The following is a 25,986-nucleotide window of genomic DNA, read 5'->3' on the forward strand; positions in this document are numbered from 1 at the left end:
GGACAGGTGTCCACAGACCAGCACCTGGCCTGCAGGGGTCACATGTAGACCACGTGGGTACCCTAGTGCTGGGTCTGTGTATGTAGCCAGGAGTGTGCCATCCCTGGCCAGGGTGAGAAGCTTGCTCTGCCAGTAGCTGATGATGTACAGCCTGTCCCCTGTGGGACTCACAGCACACTTGTGTACTGCCAAACAGAGTAACATCAAGATATTGAATTACTGTCAATGTTAAATAATCTTATTAAACATACTGCAGTGATATTGTATTACACATGTGTTGTTACATGTATGCATCAAATTGATTAATAACAAGAGTTCCGCGGTCGGAGATGACCGCATTGAAGCCGGATTTTTTATTTAAATGACAGGAAAGTACCTTTCGTGTTTTTGTCAATGCTATACTTAAATTACTGAAATATTGTTCAAAGTTCAAAATGAAATGTAAGTACTTTTCAAGGCATGAGCAAACCTTGTGTTATGTTTTGAATGCATGCATATACATGAACAACAATAACATTTAAGGTCACAAATATGAACTTGAATTGACAATTAGGAAAGTTTGATCTCAATTTTTTTATTAGCAAATTAGTAACATATTGTTTGAAGTTTCCATCAATTTCATTATCAAATGTAAGAAAATAAACTTATTACGTATATTACGCCCGATAATTGAAGACTCTAGGTACAAGCATACCAAAGTTATAACATGGAATAAGAACTTTAACATTTTTACCTACCAAAGTTATAAGAACTTTAACATTTTTACATTTAAGGTCACAGTGACCTTGACCTTAGAATGAATGACCTTGAAATGACCAGTGGTCATCTAAGTGTGCTTGCAAACCTTCATGTCAAGTTTGAAGACTCTATGTCCAAGCATACCAAAGTTATAACAATTTTAACATTTTAACATTTAAGGTCACAGTGACCTTGACCTTCAAATGAATGACATTGAAATGACCAGTGGTCATCTTCTAGTACTGGCCAATCTTTATTTCAAGTTTGAAGACTCTAGGTACAAGCATACCAAAGTTATAACATGAAATAAGAACTTTAACATTTTTACATTCAAGGTCACAGTGACCTTGACCTTCAAATGAATGACCTTGAAATGTCCAGTGGTTACTTACTAGTTCTGGCCAACCTTCATGTCCAGTTTCAAGACTCTAGGTCCAAGCATACCAAAGTTATAACAACTTTAACATTTTTACATTCAAGGTCACAGTGACCTTGACCTTCAAATGAATGACCTTGAAATGACCAGTGGTTACTAACTAGTTCTGGCAAACCTTCATGTCAAGTTTCAAGACTCTAGGTCCAAGCATACCAAAGTTATAACAACTTTAACATTTTTATATTGAAGGTCACAGTGACCTTCACCTTCAAATGAATGACCTTGAAATGACCAGTGGTCATCTGTTAATCCTGGCCAACCTTCATGTCAAGTTTGAAGACTCTAGGTCCAAGCATACCAAAGTTATACCATGAAATAAGAACTTTAACATTTTTACATTCAAGGTCACAGTGACCTTGACCTTCAAATGAATGACCTTGAAATGACCAGTGGTTACTAACTAGTTATGGCCAACCTTCATGTCAAGTTTCAAGACTCTAGGTCCAAGCATACCAAAGTTATAACAACTTTAACATTTTTTATATTGAAGGTCACAGTGACCTTGACCTTCAAATGAATGACCTTGAAATGACCAGTGGTCATCTGTTAATCCTGGCCAACCTTCATGTCAAGTTTGAAGACTCTAGGTCCAAGCATACCAAAGTTATACCATGAAATAAGAACTTTAACATTTTCGAGCACGCCGCCACCCCGCCCGCCCGCCCGCCCGACAACATCAATCTATAAGCCGAGATTTTTTCGAAAAAAAATCCGGCTAATAAATAGTTTTGTGAAGCATGAAGGTTCTGTATAAGTTTTTTTTGTGTAAAGGTTTGACATGTTTAAATGGGACTAATGAGTTAGAAATGAAATGTTATGTACAATTACAAACATGGAAAAAACTACACAGATGAAAACAAGTACACAGTTCAATCACCATGTGTATATTATGAATGATACTATATGCACTAATAATAGATTTCCTACACATGTACAAATATGATAACAGTGTACTCACATAAGTGAAATTGACACAGGCAGACATACTGAATAGATGTGCAGTGTTACGACTGTAGTTGTGTTTGTCAAGTGTTTGTAAAAAGAACACTAATGTTTCAAACAACCAATTTTGAAACTTTTCCTTTATACTGTTTTTCACTAAACCACTTACAAAAGCAAGTTGTTAAAAAATAATATTTAATTATCAACATACATACGTTTGAATACTTCTTATAATCCAACTAGAACAACTTAAACAGTATCTATTTTATATTATGTATTTTTAATTGATAAAACATATTATACATGTGCAGTAATTGACAACCACAAAAAAATGAAGACCAGTTCAGAAAAAGTCACTCCCAGGAACACAGTTTCTATTTATAGACATGGCATGTAGTGACAGTCAAAATACTGCATTACTCATGATTATAAATCAATAATAACGAATAATTGTCTTGCTGTTGTAACAATATATTGACACATAAAAAATTTACAAATATGAAATTTCAAAATAATTTTTAATACATATTCCAAATGATATCAGGATGAATCCACCATAATTCTTACCTGATATACCCTCATAAAGTCTGCAGACCTGTTTGCCACTCAGTGTGTACTTGAACAGTGCTTCACCAGGGCAGATAAACAGGTCACCCTGGTAGTGCGCAATACCTGTACATGCATGTTGCAACCGAAACTTCCTGCCAGAAACTAGCTTGCTCTGTGTGACTGTGATAAACTGGACCTCATGTTTGTTACTACCGGTATCATCATACACAGCCATTGCAACCTCACTGGGTGTGATGAGACACATGTCCATTACTTTGTTAGTCACACCACAGTGACTAAACACCTGGTACTGCTGGTCCAGCAGCTTGACTTTCTTATTATTGCAGTCTGCAACCAGGACCTTTCCATCTGGGAGGACACAGATGGCGCTGAATAAGCAAATGCGTGTATCACTTCCTATTCTCACATTGTGGGTAGACTTCCACTGGACAGTGAATACCTTGTCTGGATTCCCCTGCACAGACCTTGTGGACTGCAGTTTTAACCACTCAGGTTTCTCATTATGGTAGTCTCTGAAAGGATCATATTAACATATAAATCACACAAGAAAAAACATTTGTAAAATGTATGTAAAGTTTTGATCATAGTATCCAGATAAAAAGAGATAAAGAGTTTTTTTGAATGAACTGCCACATATATGTTAAGTGTTTTAACAACAAGAGGGCCAAGATGGCCCTAGTTCGCTCACCCGAGAGGAGTCGGTTCATTCCATCTTTACCAAATGTCAAACCTGACCTAGATATTGTCCAGACAAACATCCTGGTCAAGTTTCATCATTATTTCATCTGTGAGTCATGATCAATGTACCTATGAAGTTTCATGATCCTAGGCGTAAGCATTCTTGAGTTATCATCCGGAAACCATTTTTCTAAGTTGAGTCACCGTGACCTTGACAGCCATTGTGTGAATATGTTTTTTGGCACTGTGACCTTGACCTTTGACCTAGTGACCTGATAATCAATAGGGGTCATCTGCGAGTCATGATCAATATACCTATGAAGTTTCATGAACCTAGGCATAAGCGTTCTTGAATTATCATCCAGAAACCATTTTTCCATTTCAGGTCACCATGACCTTGACCTTTGACCTAGTGACCTGATAATCATTAGGTGTCATCTGCGAGTCATTAACATTGTACCAAAGAAGTTTCATGATCCTAGACATAAGCGTTCTTGAGTTATCATCTGGAAACCATTTTACTATTTCGGGTCATCGTGACCTTAACCTTTGATCTAGTGAACTGAAAATCAATAGGGGTCATCTAATAGTCATGATCAATGTACCTATGAAGTTTCATGATCTTAGGCCTAAACATTCTTGAGTTATCATCCGGAAACCATTTTACTATTTTGGGTCATCATGACCTTTACCATTGACCAAGTGACCTGAAAATCAATAGGGGTCATCTACAAGTTATGATCAATGTACCTATGAAGTTTCATGATCCTAGGAGTAAGCAGTCTTGAGTTATCATCCGGAAACCATTTTACTGTGTCCGAGTCACCGTGACCTTGACCTTTAACCTAGTGACCTGAAAGTCAATAGGGGTCATCTGTGAGTCACGATCAATGTACCTATAAAGTTTCATGATCCTAGGCATAAGCGTTCTTGAGTTATCATCTGGAAACCATTTTACTGTTTCGGGTCACCGTGACCTTGACCTTTGACCTAGTGACCTGAAAATCAATAGTGGTCATCTGCGAGTCATGATCAATGTATCTATGAAGTTTCATGATATTAGGCATAAGTGTTCTTGAGTTATCATCGGAAACCATTTTACTATTTCGGGTCATCGTGACCTTGACCTTTGACCTAGTGACCTGAAAATCAATAGAGGTCATCTGCGAGTCATGATCAATGTACCTATGAAGTTTCATGATCCTTGGCATAAGCGCTCCTGAGTTATCGGGAAACCATCTGGTGGACGGACGGACCCACATGAGCAAAACAATATACCCCTGTTCTTCGAAAGGGGGGGGGGGGGCATAATGAGAAAACTTCCCCCTACCCATCAGCCATGTTATTCAACTGACCGGAACCATTTTTTAACTCAACTCTCGTATCAAGGAAACAAATGTTCTGAGCAAATTTCATGAAAATTGAGCCAAAAATGTGACTTCTACTGTGTTCACATGTTTTCACTATAAACATATAGAGAAAAATGCCCCGCCCACTGAAGGCCATGTTTTTTCACTGATCCCGACCATTTCCAAACTAATTAGAGATATCATTAACGCAAATGTTTTGACCAACTTGTATGATGATTGGGCAAAAATTGTGACTTCTAGAGTGTTTACAAGGTTTCTCTATAGCCAAATAGGGAAAACTGCCACTATATACATATAGAGAAAAATGCCCCGCCCACTGGCGGCCATGTTTTTTCACAGATGTCGACCATTTTTGAACTCGTCCGAGACATCAATTGAACCAATGTTTTTACCAACTTTCATGATGATTGGGCAAAAATTGTGACTTCTAGAGTGTTTACAAGGTTTCTCTATTGCCAAATAAGGAAAACTGCCCCACCCACTGGCGGCCATGTTTTTCAACGGATCGGAACCACATTTGTAACTAAACCAAGATATCATTCAGACAAACATTTTGACAAAGTTACATGAAGATTGGGCATGAAATGTGACTTCTACAGTGTTTACAAAGTTTTTCTTTTGTTTGACCTAGTGACCTAGTTTTTGACCCTGCACATCCCAGTTTCGAACTCGGCCAAGATTTTATTGGGACAAAGCTTCTGACCAAGTTTCATGAAGATGGGACAAGAAATGTGGCCTCTAGAGTGTTTACAAGCAAATATTAACAGATGGACTGACAGACGGACGGACATACGACGGACAAAGACCGGTCACAAAAGCTCACCTGAGCAATCAGGTGAGCTAAAAATGTGTACCCACCTAAACATACATAGAATTGTAAAAATTAAGCACAAAAATTTCATGTAGTATTATACTATATATGCTAAACCGTATATGCTCAACGAAACAGTCAAATGCTTTGTATTTCACAAGCAATGACATTGTACATGTACAAACCTTTGCAGATGGACTTTATTGATGTACCAAGTTATTCTTAATTTATAACACGTTTTTATAGACATGATATCAATTAAGTAAATGTCAGCAGATAATTGAAAGCCTTACCAGTCCATATTCTATCCAGTAAATCTATTATTTTATCAGAACAACAGGTTTCTTGCTCATTAACGTGAGTCATGTTTACATGTGGTTTCAGAAAAGATTTTAGTTATTTTGTAATTTAAATTAATACAAATATTTTACACCATTTGAAACCCTAGTGGCATGATTTGAAACAAAAGCTTAAAGTTTAAAGAACCAATTTTGGTTATTCCGGTCCTTGTGGTTTCATAAAAAAAGACGTTATTTTTCTTATAAAGTATATGCTCGTATTACCCATTTGACCCGGGAGCAGGTTTGACCCCAGGGACAGGAATTTAACAAAAGTTGTAGGGGTCCACTATACATATCTTACTATGTTACATACAAAGGATTACTCATCAGGTCTTTATCATTCATAACATATTTTTAAAAGTTATTTAGCTACATAAATCAAGTGGCATCACCCAAGGTGTGCCCCTAGGGTTATGAATTGTTTAAACAAATTTGTAGAATGCACATACTGTTTCTCAGTGGACTCCCTGGAATGCAGGTTGCCTGCTGGATTCCAGCTTGCCCCCACACTGGATGCAGTATATGGTTTGAGGCCCTGAAATAAACCTCTATACATCATTTGGCCTATAATGAACCTATACATCATTTGGCCTATAATGAACCTATACATTATTTGGCCTATAATGAACCTATACATCATTTGGCCTATTATGAACCTATACATCATTTGGCCTATAATGAACCTATACATCATTTGGCCTATAATGAACCTATACATCATTTGGCCTATAATGAACCTATACATCATTTGGCCTATAATGAACATGTCTAAGTATTATTGAGAGGTCAGTACAAGGTGTCATTTTTCCTGTCATAATAATGCTTTCACTTTGATTTAATATTTCTGTAGTTGCTATGTTAATATGATACTATCTAAGTGTAAGATTTCAATCAAAATCCTTAAAATAAATATTTCATTTAACATACATTTTAATACCTCTGCCTCTGCCTTTTTCTGTTTCTATTTAGGTCACTAAAAACCCTTCAAATCAATGTTGAAACCACCTTTATTTGTATAAATTATATTATTGTAAAAAAAAATAACAATAACCTTTCTATAACCACTGTTATCCCCAATAAAAACAAGAGATGTGTTTGTCAGAAACACAATGCCCCCTTCTGCGCCGCTGTGAAGCCATATATTTGACCTTTGACCTTGAAGGATGACCTTGACCTTTCACCACTCAAAATTTGCAGCTTTATGAGATACACATGCATGCCAAATATCAAGTTGCTATCTTCAATATTGCAAAATGTTTTATAATCACAAAGTAGAGAATGAAATCACCCATAGTAGATGCATAGAGCCTCCATGGGTTTCCAGCAACAAGAGGACTAGTTTACAACACCCAACACATTTAAAGATGAGTAATACACAACTTGTATCTGTGGCAAGGCCAGGTACACTGTACGGAACACAGTTACAAGTTATCTACCTTTCCTTGCATAGCTGGTACTGGGGGAGATTTTACTACATCCTTTGCCATTTTCTCGGGCTAAAAAGGGCAAACAGCAAGCATGCTAACCCTTTAGTTAAGGTTATTCAATTTGTGGCATGTGTACCTGTTTCAGCTCCCTTCTTTTCCGCTCTATCTGTTCCTGCTGCTTTCTCAATTTCTCGTCATCTGCTTCTCGCCGCTTCTGTTCTGCTTCCTTCTTCATTTCGTCTGCTTGACGCTTTAGTACCTGGTTCATACAACGAGCCAGCATATACCATCCAGAACAGTGTGCTGATCATAACAATATGACAATCAATTGCAGACTTTTTCTATTATTTTTTAAGTCATCAAGTCCATATAAATGACAAAATATTGATACTTCTAATAATATTTTGCCAGAAATATGTTCATCAACAACCTGAACCTTTTTCATAATGTTTGTGTGTGGAAGTTAAGCTCAATTAATCTCACAGCTACACTGACTACAATTTACAACATAAAAAACAACAATAAATGCTGAACCTAGATATTTTTAGCATTTTGTAAAAACTGATCTATATGCCTTAATCGTCTTCTGCTCCTCTTAATACTCACACTGCATACATACTCACTGCCCCTACCTACCCTTAACCCCCCCCCCCCCCCCTCTTCCTCCCCTCTGCCTACCTCTGCCTCTCTAGCCTTAATCTTCTTCTGTGCCTCTTCATACTCGAGCTGCATACTCACTCGCTGCTCTTCTAGACGACGTTTCTCTCGCTCCTCTTTCCTCAACCGTTCTTTCTCCAACTGCTGCAGATGACGTTCTCCGTTGTTCAACTAAGACATGGAAGTACAAACTGTTAAGTTTGCGTAATAAAAGTATAGTATACAAATATGGAAGAACAAGTAAACCCTAGGGCAGGGTCAACTTTGAACCCAAAGGAATGATTTGAGAACCAACCTATGATCGTACACACCAAATATTGAACACTTGACCCTTGTGGTTTCAAATGAAAAACAATAATTTATATAATTTATACTATAATGTTATTATTATTATTTTGAAAAGCGTAGGGATATTGTGGTTATCTCCGCCGCCGTCTGTCTGTCTGTCTGTCTGTCTGTCCTGGCCACTATCTCCTCCTACACTATTTTCACTACAACCTTGAAACTTACACACATCATGTCATGGTAGCTATGAGCATACAGGGGTTTTTTTTGGCCTGATTTTATAGCCGAAATTTGGCTATGTTCCCAATCCCAAAAAGTATACTTTTTTCCCAAAATGTGGCAAAAAATTCCCAATTCAAAAAAAAAAAAAAATATTTTTTTTTTTTTTTTTTTTAGCAAGAATTCTAATGTGTATTTTATCTCAATTTTAATTCAATTACATCTAACAAAGTATTATATGATTTTGTTCTTTAAATTTGAATGATTATAAAAAGTTATATCAAATTTAGTATTTCCCTAATCAGTGGACTTTTCATGTGGAAAAAAAGGCTAATGAATTTATTTTCCCAATTTCATGAAAATGCCGATAAAATTCCCAATTCCAAAGCCATGGGCTATGTTCCCAAAAAGTGGAAAAAAACCTGGCATATGTGCGACCCTGCACTATATGTAATTTTGATCTGACCCCTGGGTCAAAAGTTATGGGTGGTGGGGTGGGGCTGGGTCAGAGATTTTCACTCATATCTTTAGGTTATTTTACATTAACTTCTTCATTTCTACAGCGATTCACTTCAAATTGATACTGAACCTCTCTAATGACAATACGGTCAATCTCAACTATGCATGGCCCCATTACCAACCCCGGGGCGCCCCGCCCACATAGACCACGCCAACCCAAAATTGCCTTTTACTATTATTTCTTCATTTCTACACCGATTCACTTCAAATTGATACTGAACCTCTCTTATGACAATACGGTCAATCTCAACTATGCATGGCCCCATTACCAACCCTGGGGCGCCCCGCCCACATAGACCACACCCACCCAAAATTGCCTTTTACTATAATTTCTTCATTTCTACATCGATTCACTTCAAATTGATACTGAACCTCTCTTATGACAATACTGTCAATCTAAACTATGCATGGCCCCATTACCAACCCTGGGGCGCCCCGTCCACATAGACCACACCCACCCAAAATTGCCTTTTACTATAATTTCTTCATTTTTACACCGATTCACTTCTAAATGATACTGAACTTCTCTTATGACAATACAGTCAATCTCAACTATGTATGGCCCCATTACCAACCCTGAGGCGCCCCTGGGTCAAACATGCGGCGTGGCGATACGCGTCGGCCTTTGCCGCGCCATTTCTAGTTAATAAGATGAATTCATATTGGCTTTGTTATTGAGCTCAAGACAGCCGTATTGGCCTGAGGCCGCATGCCGAAGCACCATACGGCTGTCTGAAGCTCAATAACAAAGCCAATATGAATTCAACTAATTAATGACAATTTTATTAATTAACTTAATAATATTATTCTAATTTCAGCAAGAAAAGCTTAAATTTCACTTTCAAATTACAGGTTTTTGCTATTAAATGACAGTGTTTTTTTTTAATTAAAAATCGGTCCAGTAATCGGACCCATTCCCAATAGAAATCAAAGTACTGACAGTACTGGTGTGACGATGCTTTTGAAGAGGATGGATATAAAAGCATCAATTAAAGTTTATCTACATCACCACAATTGTGTATGTGGGTACGAAAATTTTGGGTACAAAAAAATGGGTACGATAATTTTGGGTACACAAATTATGCGAAAAAAATGGGTACAAAAAAAATTTGGGTTCGAAAAAAAAAATTGGGTATGAAAAACAATTTGGGTACGAAACAAAATTTGGGTACGAAAAAAGAATGGGTACGAAAAATGTTGGGTACGAAAAATGTTGGGTACGAAAAATGTTGGGTACGAAATAAAATTTGGGGGTACGGGGAAGTAGTACACATGGGGAACTTGATCCATTCAGCAAAACTGGGAGGCGGGTTACATTCTCGATCAAATATAACAAGAAATATCTTTAAAAAGATATTCAACGTGTATTTTCTGTACCATTTATATTAAAAAAACGTTCTGTTACAGTAAAACGTTTGTGGGTTATAACATTACGTTACGTAGTAGATATATTCAAAACCTGACATGCTCTTTAATTACACCATGCTCTTTAATTTCACATGTATATCAAACCAAACTTTATATTTCGTTGTTTCCTTTCCTAAGTTTATGATGTTATGTGTACAGACGTGATTTCACCTGCCCATGTGCATGAACATATAATTTTTCTCTTTTGATTATTGTTTTTTCTCTAATTCAATAAGCTTAGGCGTGTTTGTTTGTTAAGTACGGCAATAATTTCATGATGATTCCCGAAAGGAGGTATGAGCACATAGTCGAATACGACTTGAATACGTGAGTTCGCCCATGAACACATGGTTCAGGTTAACTAAATCTCCGCGATATGACCTAATATGTGTTTAAAACAGCAAACACTATCCAACAAACAAATGAATTATCAAACATAGTGTGTGCACTGATGTGGCTCTGTAATTCCTGTTTGAAAAGTTTATAAAATATGCAAAATGAGAGAGCACGCAGAAGAGCGAGTTTCATAGATATTGTACAGCTATTATGCTGTTTATATACAATACTCGCTATAACGTTTACAAATGATCGCGTTAAACGTTAATTATACACGTTTTCATTCGCAATGTATTTACAGAATCACGACAAGTGTCAAATACAATACAGAAAATGCATAGTTGTTTCATTGATCTATAAACATATAATGGATTGAATATAACGGATTTAAAATTAACGTTTTCAAACTATTATTAAATCTTTTTCCCAGAATATGCTGTCCTATTTATAGCTGAGCTTCCTTTACCTTTATCAATGATAATCAGCGAGGTATGCCGATTAGAAAAATCGGACTGGCTTGGTCTTTTACATAGGTCGCCATTGTGAAGAATTTTTTCATGGTATGATTACTTAGACGAGCTGCTTCGCAGCATCGTCAAAAAGTATATATTTTTCCCAAATGGGAGCTAAAAAATCCCAATGGAATGTCTCCTTTTTTTTTTTTAAATCTTAATATTTTGTTCATCTCCCATCCATATAAGTTCAACCTTAATTAATATAATACTGTGCACACTTGAACCCTCATTTTTGAAGCATTTTTTAGCAAAACAACAACAACACTAATTTTCCCAATTTTAGTCAAAACGCCGCAAAATTATCTCAATCCAAAGGGACCCGGACCCATTCCCAAAACGTTGAAAAAAAACACTGAATCAAGTATGAAGTTTTGAAAAGTAGCAAAAATTCTGTTCTATACAACTTTTTTCCTGTTTATATTCCCATGCAAAATGCTTTGAAAATGTAATGTACACCCAAATACATTTTAAGAGATATCTTGTTAATTTAAAACGAATATTGAATATTGTTGCAAGAGGAAACATATGTTCCATGCATTTAATTGCAGAAGAATAATTATTATTTCATTAATATTGTAATATGAAGGCGCTATTACTGATAAAGCATAGGAACAATACCATTTAAACTTAGTATGTGACAAAAGATGCTTTCGACACATTACATAATGGAAGAACACAATTTGTCAGGTCCCAAAATTATGCAAAATTTACCTGAATAACATTCCAGCCACACTGGATTCACTACCATTGTTTTTAATACAACTCAGAAAGACATTAAGGATTGAAAACTTACTTATTGCCATTAGGAATTGCATTTCTAATCTGTAAATCCTCCATGATTTTGAATTAGTTTTGCTTTCGGCGCTCATTGTAGCTTGAAAATATACAAAGTTGTTATTTATGTACATATGTTCAAATATTGAACCTTACTGTTGTGGTTACACTGCACAATTGTTTTTGTCGAAAAAGGGAGCTAAATATATAAGGGGCCGAGTGCTTTAAGTAAACTGCAATATTATATTTTTAAAGATTAAACTAAGCATACAACTTCAAAATGGTGTCCACAATTGTCGAAATTTTTGATTCTCATATAAGGCAGAGTTTTTCCTGGTTTCTGATTGGCTGAATCTCGTATTGGCCGACCTTTTTCAGTATTGGCCGTGTTTTTCCATATTGGCCGCCTTTTTCTCATATAAGGCGAGTTTTGAGTTTTATTGGAAAGGGTCAACTTGTATGGGGCAATCAAATTGAACACATTCTCGTCTAATATTATAAAGTAACTTAATAAAAGTCCATATAAAGCTTGTGACCCTTGAAAAGTTTTGACCCCCAGGGGCATGATTTGAACAAACTTGGTAGAGAACAACTACACGATGTTACATGTCAAATACCAAACCTATCACCCTCGGTGTTTCAGAGAAGAACATTTAAAGTTATTTTCTTGAAAAATCTAAGACAATCTAGTGACCCCTGGGGCGGGGTCAGTTTTGACCCAAGAAACATGATTTAAACAAACTTAATATAGGACCACAAGAAAAATTACACCCCAAATATTGAGCCCCTGACCCTTGTGGTTTCCTAGACTTTCAAAGTTTTCTTTTAAAAATATTTTTCAAGCTCCACTGAACTCCTTATTCATCAAGTTGGAATAATTTGAACATATTTGATAGAGTGTCACTTCTTCTGCGCCTGCCCATATTCACACTGCATACACACTTACTGCCTATACCTATCCTGTACCACCTTCCTCCTTCTTCCTACCTCCTCCTCTCTAGCCTTAATCTTCTTCTTCTCCTCCTCATACTCAAGCTGCATTCGCACTCGCTGCTCCTCCAGACGACGGTTCTCTTGCTCTTTCTCATTCCTAACCCGTTCAACCTCCAACTGCTGCAGACGATGCTCTAGGTTGCTCACCTAAGTCATGTACATGAAAACTGTTGTCTGCAGGCTTTATGATATTAGCATAAAAACTGTTATGTGCAGACTTTATGATATTAGCATAAAAACTGTTATGTGCAGACTTCATGATATTAGCATAAAAACTGTTATGTGCAGACTTTATGATGTTAGCGTAAAAACTGCTATGTGCAGACTTTATGATGTTGACCTAAAAACTGTTATGTGCAGACTTAATGATTGGCATAAAAACTGTTATGTGCAGACTTAATGATGTTGGCCTAAAAACTGTTATGTGCAGACTTAATGATGTTGGCCTAAAAACTGTTATGTGCAGACTTTATGATGTTTGCTTTAAAACTGTAATGTGCAGACATAATAATGTTGTAATACAAATAAATAAAACAAGAAAACCCTAAGGCAAGCCCAATTTTGAACTCAATGGAATGATTTGATGACCAACCTATAAGGGTTACACACCAAATATTGAACACCTGACCATTGCCGTTTCAGAGATTTTTTTGTAATATACGATATAAGTCTACATAAATCTTGTGACCATTCGATGCGGCCAGTTATGAGTCCAGGAGAATGAGTTGAACATCCTTGGTAGCTAGAACAACTATACAATGTTATATGCCAAATACACATGCTCTTGCCCTTTGACTTTTAGAGAAAAGGATTTTAAAAGTTATTTACCCCTTTGAAATGTAACCCCTGGGGATAGCCAGTTTTGATCACAAAAACAGTATTTGAACACACTTAATTTAGGACCACCATACAAAGTCAGACATCAAATATTAAATCCCTGACCCTTATAAGATTGTCAAAGTATTCTTTTTCAAAATATTCTCTTGCACCTTTGACCTCGATTTCCAAAATAATTTGAACAAATTGCAAAGAGATTCAACCAAGGATGATTCCTGTGAAGTTTGGTATAGATCTGCAGAGCAGTTATGGAGAGGCGTTGAGATGGAAAAAGTTAATGGGTGCAGACTGACGAGCAACAGAGTCCTTTAATCTCCTTATCAGCAGTTTACATGTATGTGCTTACATGAGCTTTAAATAAACAGATTAAGATAAATAAAAGTCCAACTTAAATTGAATTTTTTCAACAAGTCAGAAAATGAAAAGTTTTATACCTGATTTCGAAGCTCGTCTTTAAATAATTCTGACTGGTCTTTCTCAGCATCCGTCTGCAATAACAATCATATGTGCTTAACTTCATTCTACAAAGCTTGCCCAATATATGTGTAACCTTTTATAGCATATGTGTATTAAATTTACTGCAGTTATGGATATATTTTGTTCACAAAATTTTGAAATGAACTTTATATAAATATTATTAGTATGCAATATTCTAGTTGATTTGTGGGTAATTTTCATAAAATGTTACACCACAATTTTTTTATATACTATTTTATAAATATATGACCATGAATCATAAGAAACAAAATATCAAACTTTGGTCGTTATATTTGTTGTCAAATTTTGTTTTTCTTTAAACATCAAAATAATCGATTATATTGATTGTGTCCAACCGCCATATTGAAAATAATGGTTCTTCTTAAGATGTGGATTCTGAATGGCTGTCCCAATTTCACGATTTGCGTGCTATAAATAGCCTTTAAACTGACATTGAAGGTGAGAGGTTAATTTCTTGCAAAAAAACAGATTTCAACAGACGATGTAGCATGGAAATACTCATAAATAAACTATTTTTTGTTACTTAAAAACACTATATAGACAATAAATTAACGAGGCAATATTTGATAAGAACGTATGGAGTTATGATGTATCACAAAATTCACCTGATTTTGTCACATTTTTGATCAGCAAAACGATGGTGACTGTGTCGAAACTTCTTTCTGTAACGAACTTCATCATATGCGAACGTTCTATCTATCAAGGGATTTCACACAATCTCTATACCCACAACTCAAAAAGAACGCACGACTAAACAATAACTTACCATATCATTTATCTTTACAAATAATTGCCATCGTACATGTACATATTGTCATGGTTACTTTCGTTTCACTACTGTACTTTAACGTGTATTATGCGCAGTGTGGTAACCCCTAATTTCAATATTATACAACACTGCTTATGAGTGAAAAATTCATTTTGCAAGGGTATTTATTCATAATAAACACCATGTTTTTTTCCAGAATACTTCACCCTATTATCTTGCTGGTTGAAAGGGCTGTTGTTGACATACCAAACAGCGGGTAACTGTAGGTGTGAATGAGGTTGTAGCAGTTTGTATAGCAATAAAACTATTTGAATAGATATGAAAAACATGTTTTCATTTGAGTTTCACTTTGTAATAGACAACACTTGTGGAGAAATTTGAGACTGAAAGTGACACTTGAGAATATGAAATTAAGGATCACATTGATTAGCGTGTGAAAATATTGAACGTTGAATAGTGTTGGGTTAAAATAGTATCTGCACAGCAATCAAAGTATTATTAACCCTTTGCATGCTGGGTAATTTGTCATCTGCTAAAATGTCGTCTGCTGAATTTCTAAAATTAGCGTTTTCTTCGATTTTTTTTAAAATAATACTATCAGAATAGCAAACAGTTTGGATTCAGATGAGACGCCACATTCTGTTTGCAAAGGCCTTCAAAATTCGGTTCCAGCACTGTAAGGGTTAAAATCCCCATAAAAGCGGGGTTGTTAATCTGTTCACACAATGGTTTTTAAAGTAAAATACCCTGATCAATAAGTGTTATTTTATAAATTGTAATTTTAAGAGTGACGATTATGGAGAATTTTTTTGTCTGGATGCTTAAGACATCAAATTGAGACCACTGTGACAAAATACACATTAACTTACTGAAAAAAACTACCCTTTACACAGGAACTTGAATATTCTCGAGAGAATTTTCAAAAAATGTGTCAACTGTTCAGTGCCACATAACATATGCTCATGATCATAAAAAGGCTTCATGTTTTGAATATGAAGTAACAGTTATCCATTAAGTGACACTGGTCAACGTTTTAGTCACAAGATCAACTGATTTCAAGTCCACTTTGCAAGTTTTCTTTATAAGATATCTGTAGTTCCTCCATTTTGGCATAGGGAGGTCACACACAAGGAGGTCAGAAAAATAGCTGGATGGACAATGTGAAAGGGTGGACGTCCCTACCATGGATCAGCTACTCCCAGAAGCCCACAACAGATCTTCCTAGCTGAGGAGCTCTGTGTGGTCGTGGCTCATTTCCTCCCAAAGGATTAGGGAATGATGATGATGATTTATGTGCTATATATCTTTTGAATCATTGACACCTTTAACATTTAAACTAGTTTATTAAATAATGTTTCATCTGATTGTTATTTGCAGATGACTTTTATAAAAATATTGTACTCTTAAATGCAATTGAAAGCTTAACAGGTAAAGATAAATTACATAAGTAAGTCATAAGATAAAGATACATGCAAATGCAGGTTTATTGTACATAGAAATTTACTTTTACTTTGTGCATGTTGCATTCAATCTAGATTTAAATTCACTTATCCCTTTGTTGTTATAATTTAATTAGAACAGTGCCTCATGCCCTTGTGACCTTAAAAATGCATGAAATCTGACCATGCACAATCTCTAAACATAAGAACCATTGAATGAATGCTGTGTGTTTAAAATTTTAGATGAATATCTTCGGAGAACTCTGTGTCTGCTGACAAACTGACAGACAGATGAACATGCTGATTCAAGTATAACCCCTTTGATAACTACCTTTGTAGAGGGCGTGTAACAGTAACAATCATTACAGCAAACATTTCGTCCATATAAAGTCCGTACCGTGAATGTGCCTTCTCTCATTGGATTTTTCTTGTCATCATTCCAGCCTACCCTCCTACCCGACACATTGTCGCTGGATACGTGCCCTTGTGCACCAGCTGTGAAGGTGTCCCTGCTTGGCCTGATGGTCTCCTGACCCTGGGAAGGTTTCTTGGCAGGCATTTCTACTGCTTTAGAAGTCTTAGAAACTCGCTGCTCAAAAGCTAAGGAAGTTAAAAGAAGATTTAGAAATGTGAAATACATTATTTTCAGAGACAACACACAATTCTGTGTGTTCTGTTGTTTTTTTTAAATTTGTTTAACTTTATTTTTACTAAATGCTGTGGAAAGTATGGGCTAAATAAACAGTCTTTTTGAAGCCACGTCATAATTTAGAATCACAGAGCAACTTTCTACAATGCAGATGCCTAGGTGAATAGTATAGTTTGCATTTTCAAACAAAATTTAACCTCACGATGTCATACAGAAAAATTTCAACAAAAATGTGATTTTTTTCCCAGAAATTCATTTTATCTACTGGCCATGAATCAACATCAAATATTAACTTAGCTGGGCTGTAAAAAGACACATTGAAGATATAAAAAGATTCTGTTACCTGCAATTTTCTTCAACACAAGATTCTTTGAGGGGTCCTTATTACCTGGTTGAGGTCTACTACAAAGAAACAACATACGTTAAGCATCATTATAGTTACTTTTCCAAGAATCTAAACTTTTGCAACATTTTCAACATACATGGCATATGTATCGAAAGGATTGCCTCGGTTTTGCAAGTTCTGTCCCAGCATCCCTCTGAGATTCCATTTGTCCGTATCAACATAAATAAATAATTACATGCAATGCAGTCTGTACAGTTAATACCTGTATCAGTCCTAATTAAAATAATACCCATTAAATATGTGTCAGAGTCAAGTTGAAATGATACCCTGCAAGCAATTGTTTTGCCTATAAGTGTACTCCACATTTTGTGTTCTTTTTGCAATAACGAAACATTCATTATTTATCAGATACAACTATAATGCGCTCCAGATTTATGCAATGCACATCTGTAATAAAGGCATTAAGTTGCCTTTGAGTAATGTAACCCACAAAAGAGGGTGTGTTTGAGTGTTCTCCCTTGTGAATGGGTTTGGCAATCTTACAACTGTGTTTATATCAGTATATTTAGTGATATTACTTGGATTTCTTTATTATTTTATATTTCACAAATACTTTGTTTTTAATAAAAATTATATGAAAAGTTTTTTTATGCTTTTGATTAAAATTTAAAATGCAATTGACTGGCAATTCTAATGAAAAGTCTACCATTTAAATTACCATATCTTAAAGTTTTTGCTTTTTTTGGCAGAAAAACAATTGTATTGGCAATCTTAAAGTGTCCCGCTCAACAGGCAAACATTCTGACTAATAGTGCATTGTCTGGTTTTGGCCTGCAATAATTATGGCATTTATATTTGAACCTTATTTTAAAAAATAGTTGGAGGATGTCCAGTAAAAGTATCAGTGTCAATGTTACATTCTTTTGTTTGATTAACACTCATTGACGTGTAAAGCAATCTTTAGATAACAGACTTTATAAAGTTTGGATGAAAACTGTTGGCCAAAATGACTTTGCTTTAAAAAAAAACAATGTAAGCAATAGTACCATTACATAACAGTGTTTTTTTAAATGGCAATTTTGGGGCCGATATTCGGCCCCATTCCCCTCAAACAATAGTATATATTTTCCCCCTATTTTGTAGAAAAAATCCCCTCCAGAAGAAAAAAAAAAAAAAATAAATAAAATTTTTTTTTTTTTTTTTTTAGAAAGAACTGTCTAATGATACATATATCTCAGATTTATTTCATAAAAACTAACAAAGTATATAAATATAATATTAATATGATTTTGAATTATCATAAAGAGTTAAATTAGTTTTTCCCAAATCAGTGGTCACTTTTCACATCAATTTCATTTTTTCCCAAAATGGCCAGGAAAAGGCCTGATGTACCTATATTGTGTCGATATTTGTTGATAAAAATATTCCAATTTGCTCCATTTTATTGATAAAAAATGCTCAAATTTGCCATTTTATCGATTAAAAAAATTCCAATTAGACTCAAATTGGCTAGGAAAACTGAGACTGTGCATGACGGCTGAACTGTCTGAAACTAATGTTGAAACAATCATTGATATATATTTAAGAAAAAGGACAGAGACATTCAGCTGTGAATATTGTATTCATACATACATGTGTATTCATATAATAAATATCATTACATATAAAAGAGTGAATTTGTAATTTTCCCCTATTCCTAAAAAACGACGTGTTTTTCCCCTTTGGAAGGGCCCCGCCACCATTCCCATATAGGTGAAAAAAAACACTGCATAAAAGTCCCTGTGTTGATGAGATCAGCCTTCACACATGGCTAGCATATAATAAGTCAACATTCTCAACAATATTGGTATGAGAAAAGTGGACCTAAACACAAAACTTAACCGGACGCGACGCCAACGCTGACGCCAAGGTGATGACAATAGCTCATAATTTTTTTTTCAAAAAATAGATGAGCTAAAAATGAGATTTATAATAAAACTTTACAAAAAAAGGCATTTTATAAATACCTGAAGTCCACTTTCAATTTCTGTGATGTGCTGTCTTTCTCTTTGGATACAGACCATTTATTTTCATGTTCCTTTCCAAGAACATTATGACCTGTAAACAACTGGTCATGTAAGCCACAACACTTCTTACAGAAGAACTTGTCACAAGTTTCACAGTAAACCTCAGCATTCATCACAGTGCTCTTGTCTTTGCAGGCACTACCACTACAATATTCAGGAACGAAATCAGAACCATCCTCAATAGAAGACTGAGAAAATGATGCCATTTTGTAGTGTATTAGTAAAACGCAAACTGCAATTTGTATTTGCAAGTAAAAATACTCAATGTATCTCTGTCAATATAGCCACCTATTCCACAAACACAGAGGTTGATTTAAAGTTTACCTTTTTTAAAAAGGTGTTTAACTTAACAGGAACAAATCCGATAAACAGCTAAGAGTGCTATGATCTCTGTACTAATGTGCAGCCCAATTTTTTGTTACCAGTAAACAGTGTAACTATTTTAACTGACTATCACATGATTATGAAACCAGTAAATAGCCAATCAATATTCACTGAACTATCACGTGGGCATTGGGAAGGTGTTAGGTTTCCTAAAACTGTACTGTCACACAGACCATTTTACATTGAATAACATTTCATGCATGTTCTTTGGTTAAATAGTTTGCAAATTTAATTCACAATTGATCACAGAATTCAAAGGGGAACTTAATTGACACTTATTGACACTTAATGTGGTACATTAGTTTATAAAATAAGTCCATCTTTGATAAAGTATGCATTAAATTGTTGCTTAATTGACACTTAATGTCTTGTTTTTGTTATTGCTTATATAACATTGATTTTTATCAAACTAAAACATTATCCCAGGAACACTAAATAGCAGCAGGAAAATCCAAGGCAGTAATAAAATATGAATAAAGCTTTGCTTACAGTATGCATATCAACAACAGAACTTAAGGGTAGTAAAAGTCTTATTAAAGAAAGCTATCTTTGTATGATTGAGTTAGAGTCCCGTGTGTAAGATCAATTTTGTTTGGGATAATATATATATAGGAACTGGCACAAGTTGTCATATCATACCATATTTTATTAAACAAGTTCAGGAATTTTGTTAGTAATGAGCCTTTGGCGAGCTTACTAACAAATATCCTGGACGAGTTAAATAAAACATGGTATGAAATGACAAAGAGTGTCAGATCTTTTTTATCACATGCTTTAAAATGAGGAAATTAAATAAATATTTACGCAAACATAATGATAAATCCCGAATGTTGTTTACATTTCGTGACGTCATTTGATGTTGCAATGTCATTTCAGCAAAATAACAAAAGGCGATTGGTCAATCGAACGAAAACTTAGCCAATGAAAATGCTTAAAAATGTGACACTTTTTCTGTTAAGTCATCACTGTTCTAGTAACGTGAGATGCATGGTCACGGGCGAAATACATTTAAGACAACAATGACGTACATTCGACCATATCTGGCGGTCAAGATAGTGTTAATAATACACGAACTGCTTATAAAAACAGCTTATATAAACAGGTTAAATAAGCCTATATAGTAAGAAATAATTTAACGACCAAAAAGTGATAGACATTGTTATAACCCGTTTATAGTTATATTTTTTATGGTTATGAGTTTATGTCAAAGTGATGGATAACGCTGTTTACTCCCTAAAACAAGTGGGTCAACGCCAAGGTTACCATTTTTGTATAAAACGGACCGTGTTAAAACCTCTAGTCGAGTCGAGCCTTTGTGGTAGCGCACAGTATACTTCCCAATTTATAGCTTCACGGGAAAGTGCTTGAGACGGACATTTGTTTTTCTGGACGGATTATATTTTGTGTTGGAGTATCTCGTTTATTTCTTTACTGATTATTTCTTGTCTCGATTTCTTAAAGAAGAATTATATACTAATAAGAATAAGATACGTTTACAGTACAATATATACACGAACATTTAATCAAGAATAAAAGTTGTTATATGCTAGAAAAAGACTTGTTGCCTTATTTTGCAAACTGATGAGTAATTTACGAATCTGGAATATTTAAGTCAAAACAAAAAATTACACAACGCGACTTAAAACGAACTTTGAGAACCAATAGATTACATAAGGACAGAAGTGCCACAAAAAGTATGTAACACATGTGTAAGATAAAAATATTCCTAATGGTTATATTACATGGGGAACAGGGTATGGCATGTGATAAATAATTTTTCTTAACAAGTTCATTAATATAACATTTTTAATAGATAAACATCAGCGAAGATTAATTCAGCCAAAACTGTACAGAAACAAACATTCTCAACCCATTTAAAAACATGAGAACCTTTATAAGTTGTGGCATGGTGGAGTTTAAAAAAGCATTTTGATGAGTTTTTCCTGTGTGACAAGAAAATTTCCAAAGCCCTAAAGATAGGAGGTGGCGCCAATGCAGGATGTATCAATTTACAGTCGTATCACAACGACATAATCACATGCCGTACATTTGATAGATAATGTATTTTGTTATATTTAATTTTTTTTCAACGTTCAAACGAAGGCTCAAAACTTTACAGAACATAAATACATTCTATAATAAATAATATGTAGTATTTAGCTCGGTTGTTTTGGGAGGAAACCCGAGGTATTGTCATAGCCAGCTCGTTGTGTCGTTCCGCCGTAGGCGTCGTGCTCAAACCTTAACATTGGCTCTAAAATGAAAGTGCTTCCACCTACAACTTTGAAACTTCATATGTAGCTGCACCTTGATGATTTCTACACGCCACACCCATTTTTGGGTCACTAGGTCAAGGGTCAAGGTCAATGTGACCTCTAAAAAAAATCTTCTGACAAGCTTTCATTTATTCAAAACTGCGACCGCAGCCGAGCATTGGCACCCGTTTTGCGGTGCTCTTGTTTAAATATATAAGTGATCAACTCAATTAAGATGTCACCAACGTGAATAAAACCCGGACTTTTTTTCCTTCTTTGAGACAGTCCGTGGACGCACATTTCACAATTTTGTCACGGACAATCACAAATCTAACATGGCCGATAATTTACAACAGACATTTCAATATGATGCAAGTATTGCTGAATGGGTCAAGTTTCCCACGGGTACTAATTCCCCTTACCCTGGGTACTTTGAAGTATACATCACAGTACACCGATTTTCAAATGATACTTTTAGGTACCCCTGCATACTTACAGGTACCCCATCTTTCCTAATAAAAAAATCATACCCAAAATTTTTCGTACAGAATTTTTTTCGTACCCAGTTTTTTTTTGTGATCACAGAAAAAATATATTTTCACTCGTGGCTGGGCCACCAGTGTAAATATCATTTTCTATGATCACTCGTGAATTAAAATCGATATTCCACCAAATCCAAAAAATATCCTCTATTTTATGCAAATTTAAGTTCTAGTTAGCAGTTGTTGGCCCCTATTACCAGGTGACTGTTACACTCAGATGTTATATGTAATTATTTGTGTTGGGGGACTGAGGGCCTGAGGGAGACCAAAACCAATCTAGACTAAGGGCTATAGCCACATGACCACTATACTCAGGTGACTGCAGTCAGTTAGGACTGTGAACAAATAAAATTATCAACTACATCTTTAATTGACCAGCTTTAAATTAAAATTTAATTTTGAGACAATCCAGAATAATTCACTGCATGCCACATCCCAGGCTGCATATGTTTTGAACTTTTGAGGTTTGACCTCCGAGCATTTCCTTTTCCTTAAACATAGCCAGCCGCCTTCTTATTACCATTAGGTAAAGCAATTGTTTTTTAAAATTGCTCATTGAAAGGTAAAGTCATTGGAAGCAATTCCATATTTTCACAACAATTCATGCATTTTGAACTTTTACTTCAGTATTTAACATTGACTAAAAATTAGCCATGTGCATAGGACAAACATACTTCAAGAATGCACTTGTCCTGCAGGATGAGTGCCTTACAATTTTCACTTATCCTGCAAACAAATGCAATTGTTCTTCAAATAGGTGTGAAATACACATTGCAAGGGGCTAATATACAGTTTTCTATATCACTGCTGATGTTGTTTTCTAAGAGTACTCATGCAAACTGATAGTGGTTCTTGGGTAAAACATGCCGTCTTATTAAGGTTTACATATTTCCCAATGATTTCAGTGCATGAATGGACTAAATCAATGACAGATGGACATAGTGATTCTTATATTCAACCCTACCTTCTGAAAGTGGGGGTATCCTTATGGTCTTTAACAATAACAATTAAAATTGTCTTAAATCAAATAATTAAATGTGTGAGTGTTTTATTTGATTGTCTATCTTCTATCAGTTTGAAATATCATTCAACTTTGCATTCCACAATAAAGATTTGCACTACCAAATCTATCAAGATGTTCAAAATCACCGTATAATGAGCATTTGGCTTCTTATCAAATCACAGACAATGTGCCATACATGATATGGCGTGCAATCACACAAGTATTATTCACAACATTTATGTCAGAATATCTTGTTGATCATAAATGAACAAGTCCAATTATGCAGCAGGTCATTTTAAATTATATCAACTTCCAACCCAATCCATGCATTACCTTTATGTGAATAAATGTTTAATCAAACAAAGCCAATTAGGATCGGGATAACCCTTGACCAGCCTTTTGAATTGTTGTAATGATAGTATCCCAAAAAAGCGTGTGCTTAATTAAATCTGTTTTACCATAAAGCTTTTGGGTATTTTATGAGGTCATTTTTTACACAATGAAATTCACTGCAGAGGGTATTTATTTTATCTCAAATCTTTCAGTTCCTATTGAGGTCTACATATTTGTTTCTATTAGCGTAATTGGTTGTCATACTTAAGAACTTGCTCATGGCGTACTATTTGTACTGCTTCAATTGTTTCAAAAGAAATGGTCAAAGTGCAACAGTTTTCTGCAACTGTGTGCCAAAGATATATCAAAGAGAAGTATGTTAATAGACCTCTGGGGGTGCTTTTGTTAGCTTACAACTGGTTTCACATTCCACAATAAAATCATTATAACAGTATTGTTAGCTTACAACTGGTTTCACATTCCACAATAAAATCATTATAACAGTTTCATGAAATATGGTCTATTCTTTTTAAACACTTCGTAACTGTATACCATTTATTGATTACTTTTTGTATAGTTCCCTGAACAAAAGCAAGTATTTCATGCCAAATATCTGAGTGTTACCCTTTTTGGTTTTAAAGATATTATGCCCCCCTTCGAAGAGCATATTGCTTTGCACATGTCGGTCTGTCGGTCGGTCTGTCGGTCGGTCCGTCCACCAGGTGGTTTTTGGATGATAACTCAAAAACGCTTGGGTCTAGGATCATGAAACTTTATAGGTACATTGATCATGACTTGCAGATGACCCCTAATGATTTTGAGGTCACTAGGTCAAAGGTCAAGGTCACGGTGACCCGAAATTGTAAAATGGTTTCCGGATGATAACTCAAGAACGCTAATGGCTACGATCATGAAACTTCATAGGTACATTGATCATGACTCCCAGATGACCCCTATTGATTTTGAGGTCAATAGGTCAAAGGTCAAGGTCATGGTGACCCGAAATAGTAAAATAGTTTTCGGATGATAACTCAAGAATGCTTATGCCTAGGATCATGAAACTACATAGGTACATTGATCATAACTCGCAGATGACCCCTATCGATTTTGAGGTCACTAGGTCAAAAGTCAAGTTCACGGTGACCCGTATTAGCAAAATGGTTTCCGGATGATAACTAAAGAACGCTTATTCCTAGGATCATGAAACTTGATAGGTAGATTGATCATGACTCGCAGATGACCCCTATTGATTTTCAGGTCACTAGGTCAAAGGTCAAGGTCATGGTGACCCAAAATAGTAAAATGGTTTCCGGATGATAACTCAAGAACGCTTATGACTAGGATCATGAAACTTCATAGGTACATTGATCATGACTGGCAGATGACCCCTATTGATTTTCAGGTCACTAGGTCAAAGGTCAAGGTCACAGTGACAAAAACATATTCACAAAATGGCTGTCACTTCAACGGAGAGCCCATATGGGGGGCATGCATGTTTTACAAACAGCCCTTGTTTTTCAGTTTTTTCTCTACAAGTATGTTGTACATTTTGTTGACTGTACAAAAATATATGGAGTATTATACTTGGATTGACATCTAGAAACATACTTTTTTGGGATAAATACGCCATAACTCCACTGCGACATGGCCTATACAAAATGTTTGACATAAACTGACAGTTAGTCAAGTCTTCAAGTTCTGTTATGAGATCATTTTAACAGTCCATGTCCCAATTTGTCCCAACATGCAAACTTATTTATATAGTTATAAAACAGCTCTTTGACTAATAATGTGTCATGCCGACCACTAAATCATATTTTAAAGCATCTCTACATGTTGTGATCTTG

The 25,986-nt window shown here is 35.3% G+C and overlaps 1 protein-coding gene across 1 annotated transcript in view; it reads right to left on the reverse strand.

Annotated features, from left to right (window-relative positions):
- Positions 1-2,344: 2,344 nt before the first annotated feature.
- LOC127864893 (uncharacterized) overlaps positions 2,345-25,986 on the reverse strand; it is a 95,525-nt gene continuing 71,883 nt past the window's right edge. The window contains exons 4-12 of the mRNA XM_052404787.1: positions 19,563-19,653; positions 17,554-17,612; positions 16,959-17,161; positions 13,013-13,165; positions 7,992-8,141; positions 7,450-7,572; positions 6,336-6,421; positions 2,684-3,198; positions 2,345-2,355 (exon numbers count right to left, since the gene is read on the reverse strand). Coding sequence (XP_052260747.1) covers positions 2,345-2,355; positions 2,684-3,198; positions 6,336-6,421; positions 7,450-7,572; positions 7,992-8,141; positions 13,013-13,165; positions 16,959-17,161; positions 17,554-17,612; positions 19,563-19,653 — 1,391 coding nt within the window. The remainder of the gene's footprint in view (positions 2,356-2,683; positions 3,199-6,335; positions 6,422-7,449; positions 7,573-7,991; positions 8,142-13,012; positions 13,166-16,958; positions 17,162-17,553; positions 17,613-19,562; positions 19,654-25,986) is intronic.

Source organism: Dreissena polymorpha, chromosome 1, assembly GCF_020536995.1.
Source record: "Dreissena polymorpha isolate Duluth1 chromosome 1, UMN_Dpol_1.0, whole genome shotgun sequence".
NCBI classification, from domain to species: Eukaryota; Metazoa; Mollusca; class Bivalvia; order Myida; family Dreissenidae; genus Dreissena; species Dreissena polymorpha.